General features: G+C 40.4%; 1 protein-coding gene across 6 annotated transcripts; it reads left to right on the forward strand.

Moving 5' to 3' along the window:
• The first annotated feature begins 1,958 nt into the window (after positions 1-1,958).
• On the forward strand, positions 1,959-15,916 carry RBM17 (RNA binding motif protein 17). 6 transcript variants are annotated; one of them, XM_075142975.1, is made up of 13 exons: positions 1,969-2,042; positions 3,795-3,935; positions 5,461-5,577; positions 6,508-6,674; positions 8,605-8,702; positions 9,669-9,725; positions 11,643-11,784; positions 12,937-12,969; positions 13,726-13,877; positions 14,582-14,658; positions 15,030-15,128; positions 15,427-15,499; positions 15,637-15,916. In XM_075142975.1, the coding sequence occupies exons 2-13, from the start codon at positions 3,813-3,815 to the stop codon at positions 15,738-15,740; spliced, it is 1,242 nt and encodes a 413-aa protein (XP_074999076.1). In that variant the 5' UTR covers positions 1,969-2,042; positions 3,795-3,812; the 3' UTR covers positions 15,741-15,916. The 6 variants fall into 6 exon arrangements, with proteins under 6 accessions (XP_074999113.1, XP_074999076.1, XP_074999085.1 ...); XM_075142984.1 differs by having other exon boundaries at positions 14,585-14,658; XM_075142993.1 differs by having other exon boundaries at positions 8,608-8,702.
• Positions 15,917-16,831: the final 915 nt, after the last annotated feature.

Consider the following 16,831-nt stretch of genomic DNA (forward strand, 5'->3'; position numbering starts at 1 on the left):
TGGTATGAGCTGGAGATACCTGCCCATTATAAGCAAAAAAGAAAACCCATTCTTGCCGCTGTCAAAAAGAAGACTCCAAATAATTAATGCAAGACTTTGGGGTGAGCTACCTGGAAAAGATGGGAAATTGGTGTGGTTGGGTAAAATCCAGGCTCGGACAGATACAGAATTTTAGGGATTGTTTTGGAAAACAAAAATGATTTCTGCAGTTAGATGATCAGAGAAATCAACCGATCCAGCCCGCTTTAGGCCCAAATGACATAATACGATAAATACTTCTAATAGCCAAATATTTTGCAATAACACGATTACCCAGTATTGGTGGGAGGGATGGCAACATAGTAATAAACATGCCTGAATAATAGATGGGGATGTTTGAAATACACTTGATGTGAAATGGATATAAGTTTTCTTTCTTCCTAACTTTTTCACTACAACTGTGTTGTCAAACTCAGAAGAGCCTCATGTTATTGTCTCCAATTTTTTCCCCCCAAATTAAGGTGCGCTTGGTAAGTAATCGGAAAGGAGACAAGCTGCCAGATTACTCGTTCAATAAGCTATCACATATTTCTTAAGGAGTTAGAAATACAGTATAGAGAATTGTGATATACCATACAGTGTCGGGCATAAATACAGACCTGCCCTCTGCCAATTGAATTCCTAAATGTGCCTCAAACTCCAGTATAGCTCCAACTAAGGGTCAGTGGTAACTCATCAATCACATTGCAGGGACGTATCTCTACGCTCGACTCCGTTTCCCAAAAACCTCACAATTCAGCAATAACGATTATTTCTTCTCTCCTCAGCAGCGACACGGGCTCTTAAACCTGAAAAACCCTGACGGCTCCTAACGATCATTCAAATTCTGAGTGCAGAACTAACGTGGAGTTTGGTATCGCTGTTGCCACTGAGATTTGAAGTGGCTGCCGTTATGTGAGCTACATGGAGCATCTGATAGTATTTGCTGTTTGGCGTTAAACCATCCTGCCAAAATAAAGTTTACTTTGTGTTTGTCTCTATTTCCATAGTCTGATGTACCTTCTTTAAAAGGGTTATTGCAGGGTTCATTACAAAGACCTGCCAAACATCACATGCAAACCGTCAGATTAATGACTCCCATCTCACGCAGCTCAACTGAAAACTCCTCCAGAGTGGGTCTGTGATCCACCACCACTGCACAGGACTCAAACCTCCGGGGTTATCCTGATTGTGGGGGACCCCAGACCCCGCCAGCATCGTGGTCTCGCCCTGTTGCAGGACCCCCAAGGCACATCAGGGACTGGATTCCCCGCGTAAGGAGGGAAACCAAGCTCAGAGCACCAATTACACTGGATGTGCACTGTGAAAACCAAACGGAATTTGGGTTTCTTCGGGACTGAGGAAGCTGGGAGCCCAAACTTCACACCCGTGATGAAAAATCGTGTGTGCAATTAGCTGTCACCATTCTTCTCTTGCAGGATTCATCCCCGTATCCCACTTTGCTGCACCCTGCCTTGTCCTGCCTGCCAAAACAACATGTTAGGAAGTCTGAGGCACATACAGTCCGAGGCGTAGGAAGTCTGAGGCGTAGGAAGTCCGAGATGCAGGCAGGCAGGGCACGGCCCCGCTGCACCAGGCAGGTAAAAGGGGGCTCAGCTGTGGGTCTGGCACCTTAATTGGGGCTGCAAGCGCAGGGGGAGGTCAGGAATCCGAACGGTTCCTTCATTCCCTCCTTTTCGGGACCACAGCACCTTCCCCCAGCCCGTAGCTCCCGGCGATGGGCGCGGGGTAGGATGAGGGGCTCCCTCCCCAGTGCCATACTGGTGCGCACTGGCGGGAGCGCGAGGGAGGTGGGGAGAGGGGGTGCTGCGCTCTCCGCCCGCCGCCAGGGGGCGGTACAATGGCGGCGCTGCCGCAGCGCCCTCGGCGCCCATTGGCCGAACGGGGCGTGCGCGGTCGCCGCGGGGCGGGCGGGGGGCAGTGCGCAGGCGCGGCCGCCGTTGGGGGCGGCCCTTCCCGGCTGCCTCAGCGGCCGGCTCATGGCGGCGGAGGCGCGGTGACGGGTGAGCGGTGGGCCCCGGCCGGCCGCGCCTGCCCAGGGAGGCCGTCCCGGGCTCCGGGGGGGGTGTGGGGAGGCAGGGCGGAGCGGGAGGCGGGCGGCTGTCCCCCCTCAGCGGCCTCGGCCGCGTGGCTGCTCCCCTCGGAGGGGTCTAGGCCTGTGTGGAGGGTGGGCGGGGGTCAGGGCTCCTCAGTCCCCGCTGCGCGGCACATCTGCGTCCCAGGCCTCGGCCCCCTCTGTCCGCATGGGGGGCGGAAATAACAGCCCGCTCTTTCTGTTGGCGTGGTTACAGCCCCGCTGCTTTGCTCCCTTGTGTCTCCCCGGCTGTGGTGCACCCCCTCCCCTCCAGGCGCGGAGACAGAAAGTCCCTTTCCCGCGATGGCAGCACCCTCCCTATATCCATAGGCGTAGGATAACGTACCCCAAGTGCATCATATCTGCCCCAGAACAGCTGCACTCCTACTGCGTAAACTTTACTCCCCTGTGGCAGGTGGGAATTGTTGTAGTGCCTTGTCCTCATCCTGTTCCCATATGCATTATAATGTTCCCCTATATGTTTCATTCCCTGTACCCGTATGTGTAATAATCTCCAATGAATCTCCGTTTTCTTGCAGTGAACTTTGTTATGCTCATCCCTGGTTGTTCATATTCCGCTGCAGGATTAAAGTGTTTGTTTTTTTAAAAATTTTTGCTGAGCTTGCCATCTTTTGCAGTTGTAATATAGTTGCTGTCTGCTGCATCCGAGACTTTTTGCACAGATTTAAATGCATATAAGTTATCTCTATAGTAACAGTCATCTCCTACATGTTGGGCAGGTTCCCTCAAATATAAGTATCTGTCAAATCTGTGGGATCAAGATCTTGCTGATGAATCTATAAGCTTTCACTGCTGACCATTGATCAGTTATGTTTGATCCTGCAGTAAATTAAGAAGTTAAAGTTCTTGGGTGGAGATAGTGTAATTCAGGCCTTATCAGAGACTAAATATGAGCTTACAGGTTGTTCCACAGGTGATAGACCTCTCATTACATGCAAATTTTCTCTTTTTCCATTCGTGTCAGATGCAATATCAGACAAAGCGATACATTTCGTGTCATGTTATTGATGTTGTTACTTAGCTAATTTTATAGATATGCATATGTATGTGTGCGTGTGTTGCGTGTGTATGCGTATGTAAGTTCTATGTATTTGAGAGGCCTTTAAATGTTGTGGAAACAGTTACTAAATATACTTGCCAGAGTATTATTAAGTATAAGAAAGATATTCCTTTACAGTGATGCAAAAAGTACTGTAATTTAAGAAGATGATTGGAATGTTGATATATTTCTGCGGATAGTTTTTAAGACTGGCAGAGACAATAATTCCTTTGTGTTTGATTTGGAAGTCTTGAGGTTTGTGTGATACTTAATGTTGAATTTCTTTGTGAACCTCAAAATACCAGTGTGGACTACAGCGTAACTTCTTCAAAGCCTGAAGTGATTGGTATCTAATGCTACAAACCTAATTTTAGGTAGTTTCCAACAGCTGTTAATGTTTGGACAATACTCATTACCTTTCAAACAGTTGCTTTTAAAAAGCCTTACTGTAGTCATGTGTATCTGCCGCTAACCAGAAAAAAATGTTATTACTTTGAATTTTCTCTGGCTTTGAAAAAAAGATATATAAAAATATGGTGTACAAACATAGGCAAACTAGTAGCAAATAAGCCCTGGCCATAGGTTTGTTATGTCATCTGGATTTTTTCTTTTGTCTTTTAGTTTTAAATTGAAGAGAAAATGTCACTTTACGATGACTTGGGAGTTGAGACCAGCGATTCTAAAACAGAAGGCTGGTCCAAAAATTTCAAACTACTACAGTCTCAGTTGCAGGTGAAGAAAGCAGCTCTCACACAAGCAAAGGTATAGTCCCTTTGTATTTTTGCTTTCTATTATTCAAACTTCTTTTGCGTTCGGAGCACTGAGGAAAGGCTGTGACCTTAGAATACAGATTTGGGGTAATTTTGCTAGGATTTGTCTATGAGTTTGTAGCAAGGAGCTTAGCACAACTGAGGGGGGAAAAGGCAAGATGCATGTTTCTTGAAGTCTGTTAGGCGGAGTCATGCAAAATTAAAATTGAATGAAGAACTGATGTGTGTGCTGCAAGCCTCAGATCTTTTAACTAGCAGAGCCAAAAGCTGATGTTCAAATCTAACCTCAAACATAATGAGATTAAGCTTTTCTTTCTTTTTTTAAATAAGTAAGGGTCACACTGTGATTGATAGTTGGCAGTACCGGCTGTTGGTCATTCTCGGCATTTTGCATCAGTTATTTACATGTTTGCGTCATTCTACGCATTTTTATGCTTGCTATTTAAAAAGCTTTCGGTGCTAAAGTGCAAATCATTGTGCATTAGAGATTTTTGCAGAAAATATTTCCAGTGTACATGAAAGGGAGCAGGAGTGCAAGCTAATTCCTTGAGCTTAAACTGTGACCAAGCCATTTTCTCTTTTTATTGCTACAGTATTTCACCCTTTTTCTTTAAGCAGTGTTGATATTCTGGTTCAGGCAGGACATGTGTGTTCTTTGTGGTGTATAGGTTCTAGAGTGAGATTACTTAATTAAAAAAGAAGTAGTAGCATAGATAGTAGTAGGCACAGTATTTTTTTCACTGGAATTACTCCTGATTTATGCTGCTAAAATTGAGAGCAGGATTTGGTTGATAATTGGAACAACCTGCATGAATGAAATCTAAATGGTTACTATATTAGATAGATTCTTTGTCTATGTAACTGATTTGCAGTGTATGCATAGACTAATAGAAGAATAGATTAGGATTAGAAAATTCAGAGTTCAGAATAGATTAATACATTTTATCAGAAGATGAAATCTGAAGAAAAGTACATTTTTGGAAAAAGTCTGAGCCCCTTCTTAAAAAAAACCCACTCGGTTCAAACTCATCTGAAGAGATCATCTGAATTTTTAATGTGTGTTTCTGGTCCTAGCCCGAACCTCGGACCATTCACCTACCACTGTATGTTCTAGTGCATGCACAAGCCAAGTCTGACCTCACTCTCTTAAAAAGAGGAAGATATGCACTGGTTTCACTGAAGCGTTCTTTGAAATACTGCATCAGATCTGTATTTGTGTGGCAACTCTTTAACCGTAGTTGGCAAGCATCTGTCTCGGAGCGGCGTGGCCCTTGCCACCGCTAAAATATGGCATAAACTAAGTTACCCACATCAAGGTTCATTAGAAATGTTGAGAATTACTGTAGGTTGATAAACTGAAGAGAAATTATATATTGAGCTTTGCACAGTGAAGAATTTGAGACAGTGGTTTTCATCCTTTTTTAAAAAAGATGGAGATACCAGCTGCAAGTATATAAAGAGAGCTGCTTTTTAGAAAACTGTTTTGTTGTCTTTTTGTGTTTTGGTGATTGTTTTAGAGTCAGAGAACAAAACAAACAACAGTCCTTGCTCCAGTGATTGACCTGAAACGAGGTAGCTCTTCTGATGAGAGACAGATTGTGGACACACCACCTCATGTAGCAGCTGGGTTAAAGGTAAGACCAAGACAGCTGAAACGTCCAGCTGTTAAATGTTTTGGAATTGGAATTCTTTGACTGCAGTCTGTACTTTTATTTTTAAATTGTTTTTCCTAGTGGTCAAAGAAGTGATCATTTTCTGAAATTTATTTCCTCTGCTCAGAGGATCTTTAATAAAGGAATGTTTCAACTTTATACAGACTTTCATGTGATACGACATGGAATTACTGAGGTTAATATGCAGTTAAAATAAAACAGTGTTCCTAGCGTATTTCTCCTGGCCAGCTTCAAAGTACTTTGCAAGACAGCAATTTGGTCAGGTAAATAAATAATGAATGTAATTGTAACTGCACCAGTGTTGGAACTGGACCTGTGTAACAATCAACTTAAAAATACAAGAAAAGCCACCTAACCTTTTAAAATGGATTTCTTGTGGTAAGAAATCAAAAGAAACTTTCTCCTTGAAACTTCTTCAAAGGTGATGGTTCTGAAATACTTCTTTCAGATGAGAGAAGAACAGTATGTGCACCTCTGTCGGTATTACATTAATAGCAGATGATGAAAAAGACTGATGAGAGTGTGTGGGAGGACCCCTTGCAGATGGTTGCAACAGCAAGATACCATAATACTTCCAATAATGAATGGGTTTTGAAAAATTCTTGTCCATGTTGATTTGCTGCTGCTTTGTGTTTGGCAGGGGGAGTGGGTGGGGGTAATTCTTTCTTCATGGAAAAACCTGAGATAGTGAGAGACTGGGTGAAATGTTAGTTTTTAAGTAAAGCAAAGATTTCTTCTGGTACCAGTGGGATTAGGGTATTACCTGCCATTATAGAAGTCAGGAATTGAGTTTTGTGTTATTGGGAGTGAGAAGGAAGTGTTAAAGTCTTGGTTTCCCACTTGATGTTGTTTTCAGATTTCAGCTGAAAAAAATCCTTTTTCTTTTTTAAGGATCCCGTACCTAGTGGTTTTTCTGCGGGAGATGTGTTGATTCCTTTGGCAGATGAGTATGATCCCATGTTCCCAAATGACTATGAAAAAGTGGTAAAACGTCAAAGAGAGGAACGACAGAGGCAGCGTGAGCTGGAGCGGCAAAAGGAGATTGAAGAAAGAGAAAAGTAAGGCTTTTGTTTAAACTCATGACGTATTGACAATTATATAAAGAATAAACACATCGATTTGTTTAGTTTTATCCCTCTAAACAGTTTCAGGGAAATTCTTGAAGGTTTTGTGAAGAACACTGTGTATGTTTGTAGAAACAAGCACAATGCTTTAATTAATATGTTTTAATGCTCTTGCTAAAATGACCTAACAGTGCAAAAATGATAGGATTTGTCATGTTTATAGCCTCTTTGGCTGAAAGATGTGTCAAGTTTTTCTACATTTACTTTATTTTGATAGCAGCAGCAGTATTTGCGTACTTCTTGCATCATTATCAGACTTTGACCTTGCAGGTATTTTAGAGTATTTGTTGTCAGTATAACTGGACTACAGAAATACCTTTCAACACTCAATGATAAACCATCCTTTCTGCTTTTAAATACTTCAGACCGATACATGAATGCGTTTCAGTTTTAAAGACGTAGCTAGCACAGCCTTTGAGAGGCATAGTTGCATTTTCTTCTTTAATATCTGCATTCAGTTTAAGTAAGTTAGTTGTGTATTATTCTTTTGTCTCTGGACAAAAGAAGTTACTACTTATTTTTAATTACCTTAATGCCCTTTCCCTGGAATAAGAAATCTCTCTAATCATATTAAAGAAGTTGAATGCAGATTCATGTCCTGTTGAAATAGGTGGTAAAACATCTGCCAGCCAGGCAGTAAGAATTAGATTTGCTTACTTTAAGTGAAATTAATAAGGCAGCTTCGTCATGGTATGAATCATTAACGTCTATAGAATTACGAGAGGGATATTCTGTTGCCCTGTTTAGATTGTGGAAATTAATATCTCTAGTCATTTGGACTTCTCTGTCTTCTCTCGGTTATATCTTCATTGTTCTGGAGGAGGAATGCCTGAGGCTCTGTCATACTAGCATGCAAGATCTCAGAAATCTGGGCTGTCATTTCCACAGCTTCAGCGGTGATTGCTATTTAGTCACGCTTGTACTTGTTATATGTGGGCCAAGAGGGTGGTCTTTATACGTGACATTAGAGAGAGGAAGTGAAAGATACATAATACATTCTGATTTAAAATTGGGGAAACAATCTCAGCCAAACCTGCATCAGATGTATGCTTTGTGATAACCCGGCTGTTTGAACAGAGCGTACATTTGTTTTAAATTCACAGTGTAGAGATTCGGAAATTTTGTCTGGTTCCATAGTAGTGCTGTTTTTAGCATCCTGTAGCACACTTTTGGTGGCTGTGCTGGGAATGAGATCTGAGTTATGCCCCAAGCTGTGCTTTTTCGGAAAAATACTTTTCCTTTTTCTAAAGTATTAAAATGGGTGATTTTGTGATCACAGTGAATAACAGTTGAAGTGCAAACAATTCTTGAAGCATTTCTCAGCTAAATGTTAAAAGTTTTAATAGACTTGCCTGAATCTTATTTTAGTTGCCAAACTAGCTTCTCAATAATCTGATTATTTAAACGTGATGATTTTTTTTTTTAATTGACTGAGTAAATGATATTACTCTGTATAGCCTGTGATGGTGAATTTAAAAGGGATTCTGTTCAAAGCAGGGTGATTGATTAATGTCTCTGTTACCTTCCTATCGATTCCATCCAACACCTCTTCCATTGTAGTCATTCAGTCGCTGTAGTCAGTTTGGACTAGATTTATTCAGATGCTTCCTCATTTCCATACATTCTCCTTGGATGACTTGCAAGTGGAAAATGATCTTTCTTTGGATCATCTTGTATTTTACAAAAAACAGTCCATGAGCATAAAAGCAAAGAAATATAAGTGTTTACTTACACCTTCATGGAAAACATTATAAAATGCCAATAAGACTGTAGCAGTATAATTCACACCGCAACGGTGGTGTCACAAGTTTAAGCAAAGAGTTAACTTTGATGGTTTCTTATCCTAACTTACTGTGTCTCCTAGAAGACGTAAAGACAGACATGAAGCCAGTGGCTTTTCAAGAAGACCAGATCCAGATTCTGACGAAGATGAAGATTATGAAAGAGAGAGACGAAAAAGAAGTAAGGGAGCTGGGTTTTTGGGTTTTTTTTGATGGGGAAAGAGAAGAAAAAGGGAGGGGTGGGGAATTCACAATCCTCTTTCATGGATTCTGTATTTCTCTTTTCTCAGCTGAGAACTGTGCTGTTACTGCTGAGCCTTTAGAATAAACCTAGCATTTTATTACATCATAACTGTTGTAATGCAGAAAACTTCTTTTCGTGGAGGGAAAGAAGCTAAATTATTTGCGGAAAGACCTCTTTTTACATTAGTTTGTAGATACCTGTTTTAAGTTTCTGTGTGGTGTAGGTTCCAGGAAAGGGGTGAGGCATGAGGTAAAATCAGGCTATGAGAATCACTGTTGAGTTTTTACTATAAAAGCTTACCATTCCTGCATTTGTTATTTGAGTGCCTTTAGAACTAGTTAGCAAAATGTGGATCTGGGTGATGAGATGTGTCTTTGCATAAACAAAATTAAACTTTATTCTCTTTCAGCCACTAAGTTACAGTAAATAATTCAGATCTGTTTTTATTTTAGAAAAGAAAATTCCCGATAGGACATTTAAAATATTTGCTCCGTCTTGGAAGTTTGAGACTACATTAGAATATTGCTTATTAAAATATGGAAGGGGCTTTGTACTTTACTCCTACGAAAGTGTAGTTAATCCTGAACAGACTGTCTTTTTCACTTGGCTTAATTGAGTGGTTTTAGAACTGAAGATTTGTTTCACTGCAGTCTTTAATTTTGAATTCCTATGAAACATGTTTATGATAGACACCATATGTAGTACATCACTGCAGTTTGATGATGTCTCCCTTGATGTCCCTTTCATTCATTGAAACTTCTTAGACTGCTCTCTTGCTACTTTTCTGTTGATAGTGATGTCTGTTAAGAATTGGCTGGTAAGGAGCCAGTTAAGATTCAGTAAAGCTATTCCAAGCAGCAGAACCTAATTATACAAATGTGTTGTTTTCCATTTTGCTCATAGGTATGGGAGGAGCTGCCATTGCACCACCCACTTCTCTCGTTGAGAAGGACAAAGAACGTAAGTACACCAAAATCCTGTTCTCTAAAACCTAGCAGTGGCGTTTATTTCTCACTCAACCTTCTATTCAGTTAAGTCATCCTGCCGCTCTTCCCATTCGATTCTTTGTGGCAGAAGAACTTGCACTAGTTCTTTGTTGATGGGGGGAAGCTGTGGGGAACCCGCGATACTACTGTGCTTCACATCTCTTTTCTAAAGGATTCTTTCTGTATTGTGGTTTGGCAGGCTGGTCTGTTATAACATTGTTCAGTTACTCATTTCTGATGTGAAAGAAGAAATGTTACAGACAGGTTTCCCTGGGTGGACTAGAAACCTCCACAGCATGCAGAGGGAATTTTTCCATTACCCTTTGCTTTAGGAGGTAGTTTATGAATATCTTTTCTTGAAGGGGTTGTGCGCTACAGACAGAATTTTGTAAGTTTTTGAGGGATACAGTATCTGCTAAAGAGATGTGCGTGCGCTGGCGTTTCCCTCAGTGAGAATAGCTTGAAGATTGCAGTTGTCCACTAGATGGCATGATCTTGCTATAAGAGCAAAACTTCGGGTTTTTTGCACGTCTGATTGTCTTACATTTTAAAATTAAAATAATGAACAGCACGTTGTGTATGTCATTAAAAAATAGTAAGAAAAAAGAATCTTATGCACACAAACTTTCCTTTGGGAGTCCCAATTCTATTTATGAGAAGATTAAAATAAAAAAAAATGAAGCTTGGCAGAGTGACTGACTGATACAATAGTGAAAGCATTTGAAGTGTGTAAACATTAAAAACAGCAAGAGATTGTTTTGAGTAAGTAATTAAGAGCAATTGAGTGGTGTCAAGGAAAAGTAAATATAGGCTGGAAATGGTAGAAATATCCTGAGGCGGAGAGCTTTCAAAATGTGACGTGATCTCACAAGGAAACCTTTGTACGGTTTGTTACTTGGTGCTCAAAGCTCAGCTGGAAAAACCTGAGAAAATATTGCTGTAGCAGAAGTCCCATAGTCCAGTCCATCTGCTGCTTAAATAGGGATTTTTTTTTTCCTCATACGACATCCCCAGACTTCACATCTGACATTTTATTTGGTAAGATACAAGTACTAGTTCATAAGAAAATAATGTAAAATAAAGTTAGTCTAGAAGTCTATAAGTACATTCAGAAGTGTGTTCTGCATACTTCCTTTAGTGTTCTGTAGGCTTTTTTTTACATTTTGCCATTTGACTTGTCAGTGGAAGGTAGTTCAATAATCTAATCAGTATGACTGAGATATCTATATTTAGATATAGAGATATATATCTCTCCATCCCCCAGGAGAAGTTGCAGTTCAGAAATTGTCAGTAAGATCTCTTAAGATTGTATAAATACTTTGCTTCGAGTTGCATTCATTCTTTTTAATAGACTAATTTCTCTTTTGTGTAAATATACAGTGTACTTTTCTTTACAGCCCTCAGGCCCCAAGCTGTGTGCATTGATCCATTTTTGTCATAATTCTGTTCCTGATGAATGGGGCTTTTAAGTTTGCTTGCCCTCTGCCTGGATAAACTCATTGTAGTGCAGGTGGCCTCTTAATGTTTCTTTTCTCCATTTGATAAGTAAGAGGTTATTAAACGCATCATAGACCTGTGGATACAAACTCGCTCTATATCCAATGAGGAAAATCCAGAATAATCAACTCAAATCTTGTGTTTGAGAGAGAGGGAGGTGAGGGGATGTTAAAGCAGCATGTGCAAAGGAAACGTTCTTCTGGTTTGGATTTATGTGAAAGACTTTTTTTTCGTAGTTTTTTAGTATTAAAGCAGAAAAAAGTACCACTTGCAGATGAAGAGCTGTCTGTAAATGAGTAGTTAGATTGAAGGCATAGTACTCTAGTGTTCATAACAAGTAGGTAGTTCATGCGAAGTTTTGTATTGAAAAAGCAAATGTCTCCATTTTCTTCAGCTGTAGCATCATTTCCATTTGAAGAGGAGTCGAGACCTCGGGCACCATCTTCCAAAGCAGCTATTCCTCCTCCAGTGTATGATGAGCCAGAAAGACCTCGTTCCCCCACGGGACCTAGCAACTCTTTCCTTGCTAACATGGGGTAAATGATTGACTTATGCACATTTTGTGGAAAAAAGAAGGTGGTGGAAACCAAAAGTTAAAATAGTTTGTCAGTAGAGAAGAACACAACCCATTGCATGTATGTGGTTAGTCTGAGTGCATATAGGCCTAACTGGCAGGATACAGAAAAAGCAGTGGGTTTACTCAATCGAGAGCAATGCATTTGAGGTGGTTGCATTCAAGGCTGTGCTTTTAAGCCAGTTCTGAAGCCACATTCCAGTATAAAGTGTTTATGGCTTGTACAAGCCAAGTTAATGTAGTATACAGGAAAACACAGATGGCATGTTAGTTCCTCTAGGTTTCTTTTCCAGCTTTGTCTTAAATTTGCTACGTACCAATGGGCAAATCATTTCAGTTCTGCTTTGTTTGTTTGTTCAAAAATTCAAAGCATATTTGCATGAATGTAGCAGCTGTGGCTGCAAATCTGTCCATTTACTTTTCTGCCTTGGATTAGCATTGCGTGTAATGCTTGTATTACTACTGTAGCAACAAAATGAAGTCGAATTTATAGTTAAAAACAGTTGAGAGACCTCATTTGAAAGGTGTAGTGGTTAGCTATGGTCCTCTTAATCACATCAGGTGTTGTGAAAATGCAGACTCAGTGTAGTCAAAACTGTATCCAGGACGAACACAGACATAAAAGTGTAGTTTATTACATTATTACACTGCATTTCCATTTTGGAGACAATTTTTCATGCAGTTTTTTTGATAGAAATGCTTTTTTTTTTTACATTGTCTAGAAAAAGGATAACCAAAGTCAGTACTGTTGGACCAATTTATGCATTGTTACCACCTCTAGTTAGCAATACCCTGGGACCTTCACTTCACTGAAGGAAGCGCTAAAAATATGACCTAACTTGCCTTACTTTGACCACACAATTGGCTACTGTTAATTCTGTGACTTAATATTTTAACCTTTCGCCATTACATAGTCAGACTTTTTGGCCTTTTTTAATGTGTCTTTGTATGTTTCATATAGTATGCTTAGAAAATAGCCATGTAATCACCGATCCTGCATTTTCTGTGTAATCTTATATGCCTGTTGGTAAAATGAGCGTGACTGAACGTAGAATATTTACTGTGGTGTAAACTATTATACCATGGCATATCTTTTGTGTCTTGGCCTATCTAGCTATGGTCTCCAAAGAAATGGCAACACGTGTAGGTATGTTTTGATTCTATCTATTCGTTTAGTGGGAATTTTAAGACCTGTCAGTGGAGGTGCTTTTTGTAAGGTACTTACAAAGAAAAGGTACCTTTAAATAGGTTGGGGACTTTATTGCCTCAATACGTTCTTGAAAGTTCAGAAAGATAAGACATGTTTAAATTAATACTGAGAATATCCAGATTTGTTATAGGAAGGGCTAGCAAAGCTATGTACACTGGAGCTTATGCCAGCTTTGAAGTAGTAGATAGTGGAATGTGATCCAATGTGGGAAGTAGATATTCTGCCTGTTCTCTCAAGCTCTCAAGCCACTGACAAAGACAAGAATCTGGACTAAATAGACCTGTTTTGTGATTTACTGTCAGCAATCTAATCTAGTGAAAGATGTTGCTGCCCGTGGTAGAGGGGTTGGACTAGCTGATCTTTAAAGGTCTCTTCCAACCCAAACCATTCTATAGAGTGTACCGTGCAGACTTGCACTGCAAATGGAAGTTGAGTTGTATTTGTAAAAGTATGAAAAATTTTACTTAGTCAACTTCTCTGACAACTCTTCTATCTGTAATTCAGGGGTAACACTTTTCATCTTCACAGGGTTCTGTGAAATTGCTAGGTTGTAAAGTCTTGTAGAAGCTCTTAAGTTTTCAGTCTCTGTGTAATGAGATTTTAGAAGGTAGAGTATTTGAGCACTCAGGAGAAATGCAATGTTAATGTTTTGTGTAAGAAACGTTTACTGACTGATGTTTTTTGTCTTTGCAGAGGGACAGTAGCTCATAAAATCATGCAGAAGTATGGTTTCAGAGAGGGCCAGGGGCTGGGAAAACATGAACAGGGGCTGAGCACAGCACTGTCAGTAGAGAAAACAAGCAAGAGGGGTGGCAAGATCATTGTTGGCGATTCTGCAGAGAAAGGTAATTTTGTCCTACACCAATAAGTTTGTGAAACATGGTCAGGGAAAAATAATAGTTCAGGCTCAGTGGAAGCTCCTGGATTTTTTGTTTACCATCTGTCCTTGCAGAAAATACAGTTCGAAGAATGAATTGTGTTCCTTCTTGTGGAAATTGATCTTTTTTATCTTTTTTTAAAGTGGTCCTCTATTAATTATTTTAGCTCATCCTCTTCTTCCCCACCAGTTGTCCTCCTTTAGTGTTTGGAAGCTTCTTCTCTTCAAGGGGTGATCCTGCTCTGCTTCTGCTGACTTTCTCCCTATTACGTGCTTTAGATCTTGTTCTCATTTCCCTGCTGTTGTCTGATCTAGAGACAATATCTAGGCTTGCTAGAACAGCACCTCTCCCTGAGCACAAGTGTTGGAAGTCAGGAGATCTGATTTTCAGTTCTTAAGGGCTCTGATACAATTCTGAACTTATGAATGATTTCCCTTGAAGAAATAGTATGTTGTCAGTGTTCTAGCTTAACTCATATTCTGTAGCAGTGATTTTTCTGCTTGTCCTTCCAAATCGCTACAAGTTCTGAATTCCTCACCAATATGAAACTACATTTTGTGGCTTTTATTCCATTGTTTGATAACAGTAGGATTCTGATAAAAGCCCCCATATAAGGTTTAAATGAGCTTTAATCTTAAATTATTCCATGATTCACTGTTCTATCTTCATAGCAGAAACCGGCAAGAAAGCGGATTCTAACCCCTTGACTGAGATACTGAAATGCCCAACTAAAGTGGTCTTACTGAGGGTAAGTTGGGAGTAAGGGAACACGTCTTGGTATTTGCAGCATACGTGACTGGTTGAAATGTTTAAACCTGTGTTCCTGTTACAATGACTTTGTACAGTTCGAACGGTTCTGCCTGCACCTACATGGTGCTTTGTGTTGCGGAGAAGATACGTGTCTTCCTGAGACACAAGTTGTGACTGTAAATCAACACTGCTTTAGATTATACAGTTACCTTGTCTTAGTACTAGGGCACTGTCTCCTCCTGTGGCTCTTGACTAGTAGACAGAAGCTTAAAGTATTCATGGTCACAGTTGCATGCATCTGTGATTTGTCTACATAATCGTCTGTACAGACTGCGTCCAATGAGTTGGGTTTATTCCTTTAACTTTCAGAACATGGTAGGTGCTGGGGAGGTGGATGAAGATCTAGAAGTTGAAACTAAGGAAGAATGCGAAAAATATGGCAAGGTTGGGAAATGTGTCATCTTTGAGGTAAGAGAAGATCTCTCTTTGGCTGCTCTGAAAGCGACCTGGGCACTTGTCCCTCACGACTGGCTTGTTACTGCAGATCTCGCAGGGTCCTTTGCTGTCTTGTGATTCTGTATTTTCCATATCTGTAAGATACAAACTTTTAATATCAGAAACTGGGCAAAAATCTCTGGGTATTGTGCTTTTGGAACCTTTTTATTGTGTTCTCTTCTCTACTTTTGTGAAGAACAGCAATTTAAACCAGTATTTTTGTTACTGTTGTAATAACTTCTGGGTTTTGGCGATTTTTGTTTTGTTTCAGATTCCTGGTGCCCCTGATGATGAAGCTGTAAGAATATTTTTAGAGTTTGAACGGGTTGAATCTGCCATCAAAGGTAGGATACTAAATTGTGTCCTGTGAACCTCGAAGTTAACTTCTGTAGAGAGATTAGACTGATTAGACTGTTTAGCTAAAGAAATGTTTATTTTATTGAATTGCTGCTTGCTGACCTGTTCTTGGTTTCAATTCCAGCTGTTGTGGATCTAAATGGAAGATACTTTGGAGGCAGAGTCGTGAAGGCTTGTTTCTACAACCTGGACAAGTTCAGAGTACTGGATCTGGCAGAGCAAGTTTGATTTTAAAAATCTAGCTCGAGGTGTCACTGTTTTGGCAATCATGTTTTCAGCGGTAGGCTGGGAATAAAGAAGAGAAAAGTAGCTTTCCTAGCAAACTGGAAACAAGCCTCATTGAATGGATTTTTCACATTCGTTGTGACTTACATTTTTTGTAATATAAAGCCCTTTGAAAGTAAGATTCACGTCTGTGTGTTTTTGAATTGCACAATTCTGCTTGTTGCTCTGGGGATCCTGTTTTTTTGAGCTTTCAGATGACTTCGTTCTTTTGAAAACCCACTGCTGAGGAGATGCTTTGTCTGTATTCCTGCTTTCCTTGTTCTGGTGCTTCATCATGGAGTCCCTGTGCTGCATCCACAATAAGTGGGAAGCTTTGGAAAAGGACTATGTGCTATCATGCTTCTCTTCCCTGATGGTATCTCTCAGAGTTACAGCCTTGCTCTCGTAAGTCCTCCGTCTGCACGCCAGAGTGATTTGGGGTCTTTGGACAGTTGGCAGCTAGTTTGTTCTCTCCTGACTCCGGGACAGTACTTTCTACGCCAGAATGGAGACGAAAGTAACAAGGAATGAGTCTGTCTTTCTTCCCAAATCCAAAGAAAATACACGTTTAACCCAGGGAAATGGAAGGAGGAAGGAGTTTAAAATGCTTAGCCATTTGAATCAGAATGAGTGGACTGTTAGCAGGACCTCTGTGCTGTCAGGCAGTCTTTGCTAGAAATATCCAGGGTTAACTGATTACAGGTCGTTACTGAAATGCTATAGGTAGAACTGAGGGGAAACTCATTCTTGTATCTGGCCAGCTATCAGATTCTCACTTCCTCCAATGTCACACCTAGGTAACTAACTTTTTGCTTCATTAATTCAAACCTGGCATTTGCGTGCTCTCTCTCTATTTCTATATTTGAGATCAAATAACATTGGGGTTGGGCTTTTTTTTCCGAGGAGTGCCGGTTGAAGTTTTCAAAGTGGGAGGCAATGGCAGAAAATTCTCCTGAAAACCTGAAGAGTTAACTAAACTACTCAACACTGCAACTCTCTTTTTTTCAGTCAGATGTAAAATAATACATAGCACTCTGCTCCTGGTTTTATGTTTG

This window comes from Calonectris borealis, chromosome 1, assembly GCF_964195595.1.
Source record: "Calonectris borealis chromosome 1, bCalBor7.hap1.2, whole genome shotgun sequence".
Taxonomy (NCBI): Eukaryota; Metazoa; Chordata; class Aves; order Procellariiformes; family Procellariidae; genus Calonectris; species Calonectris borealis.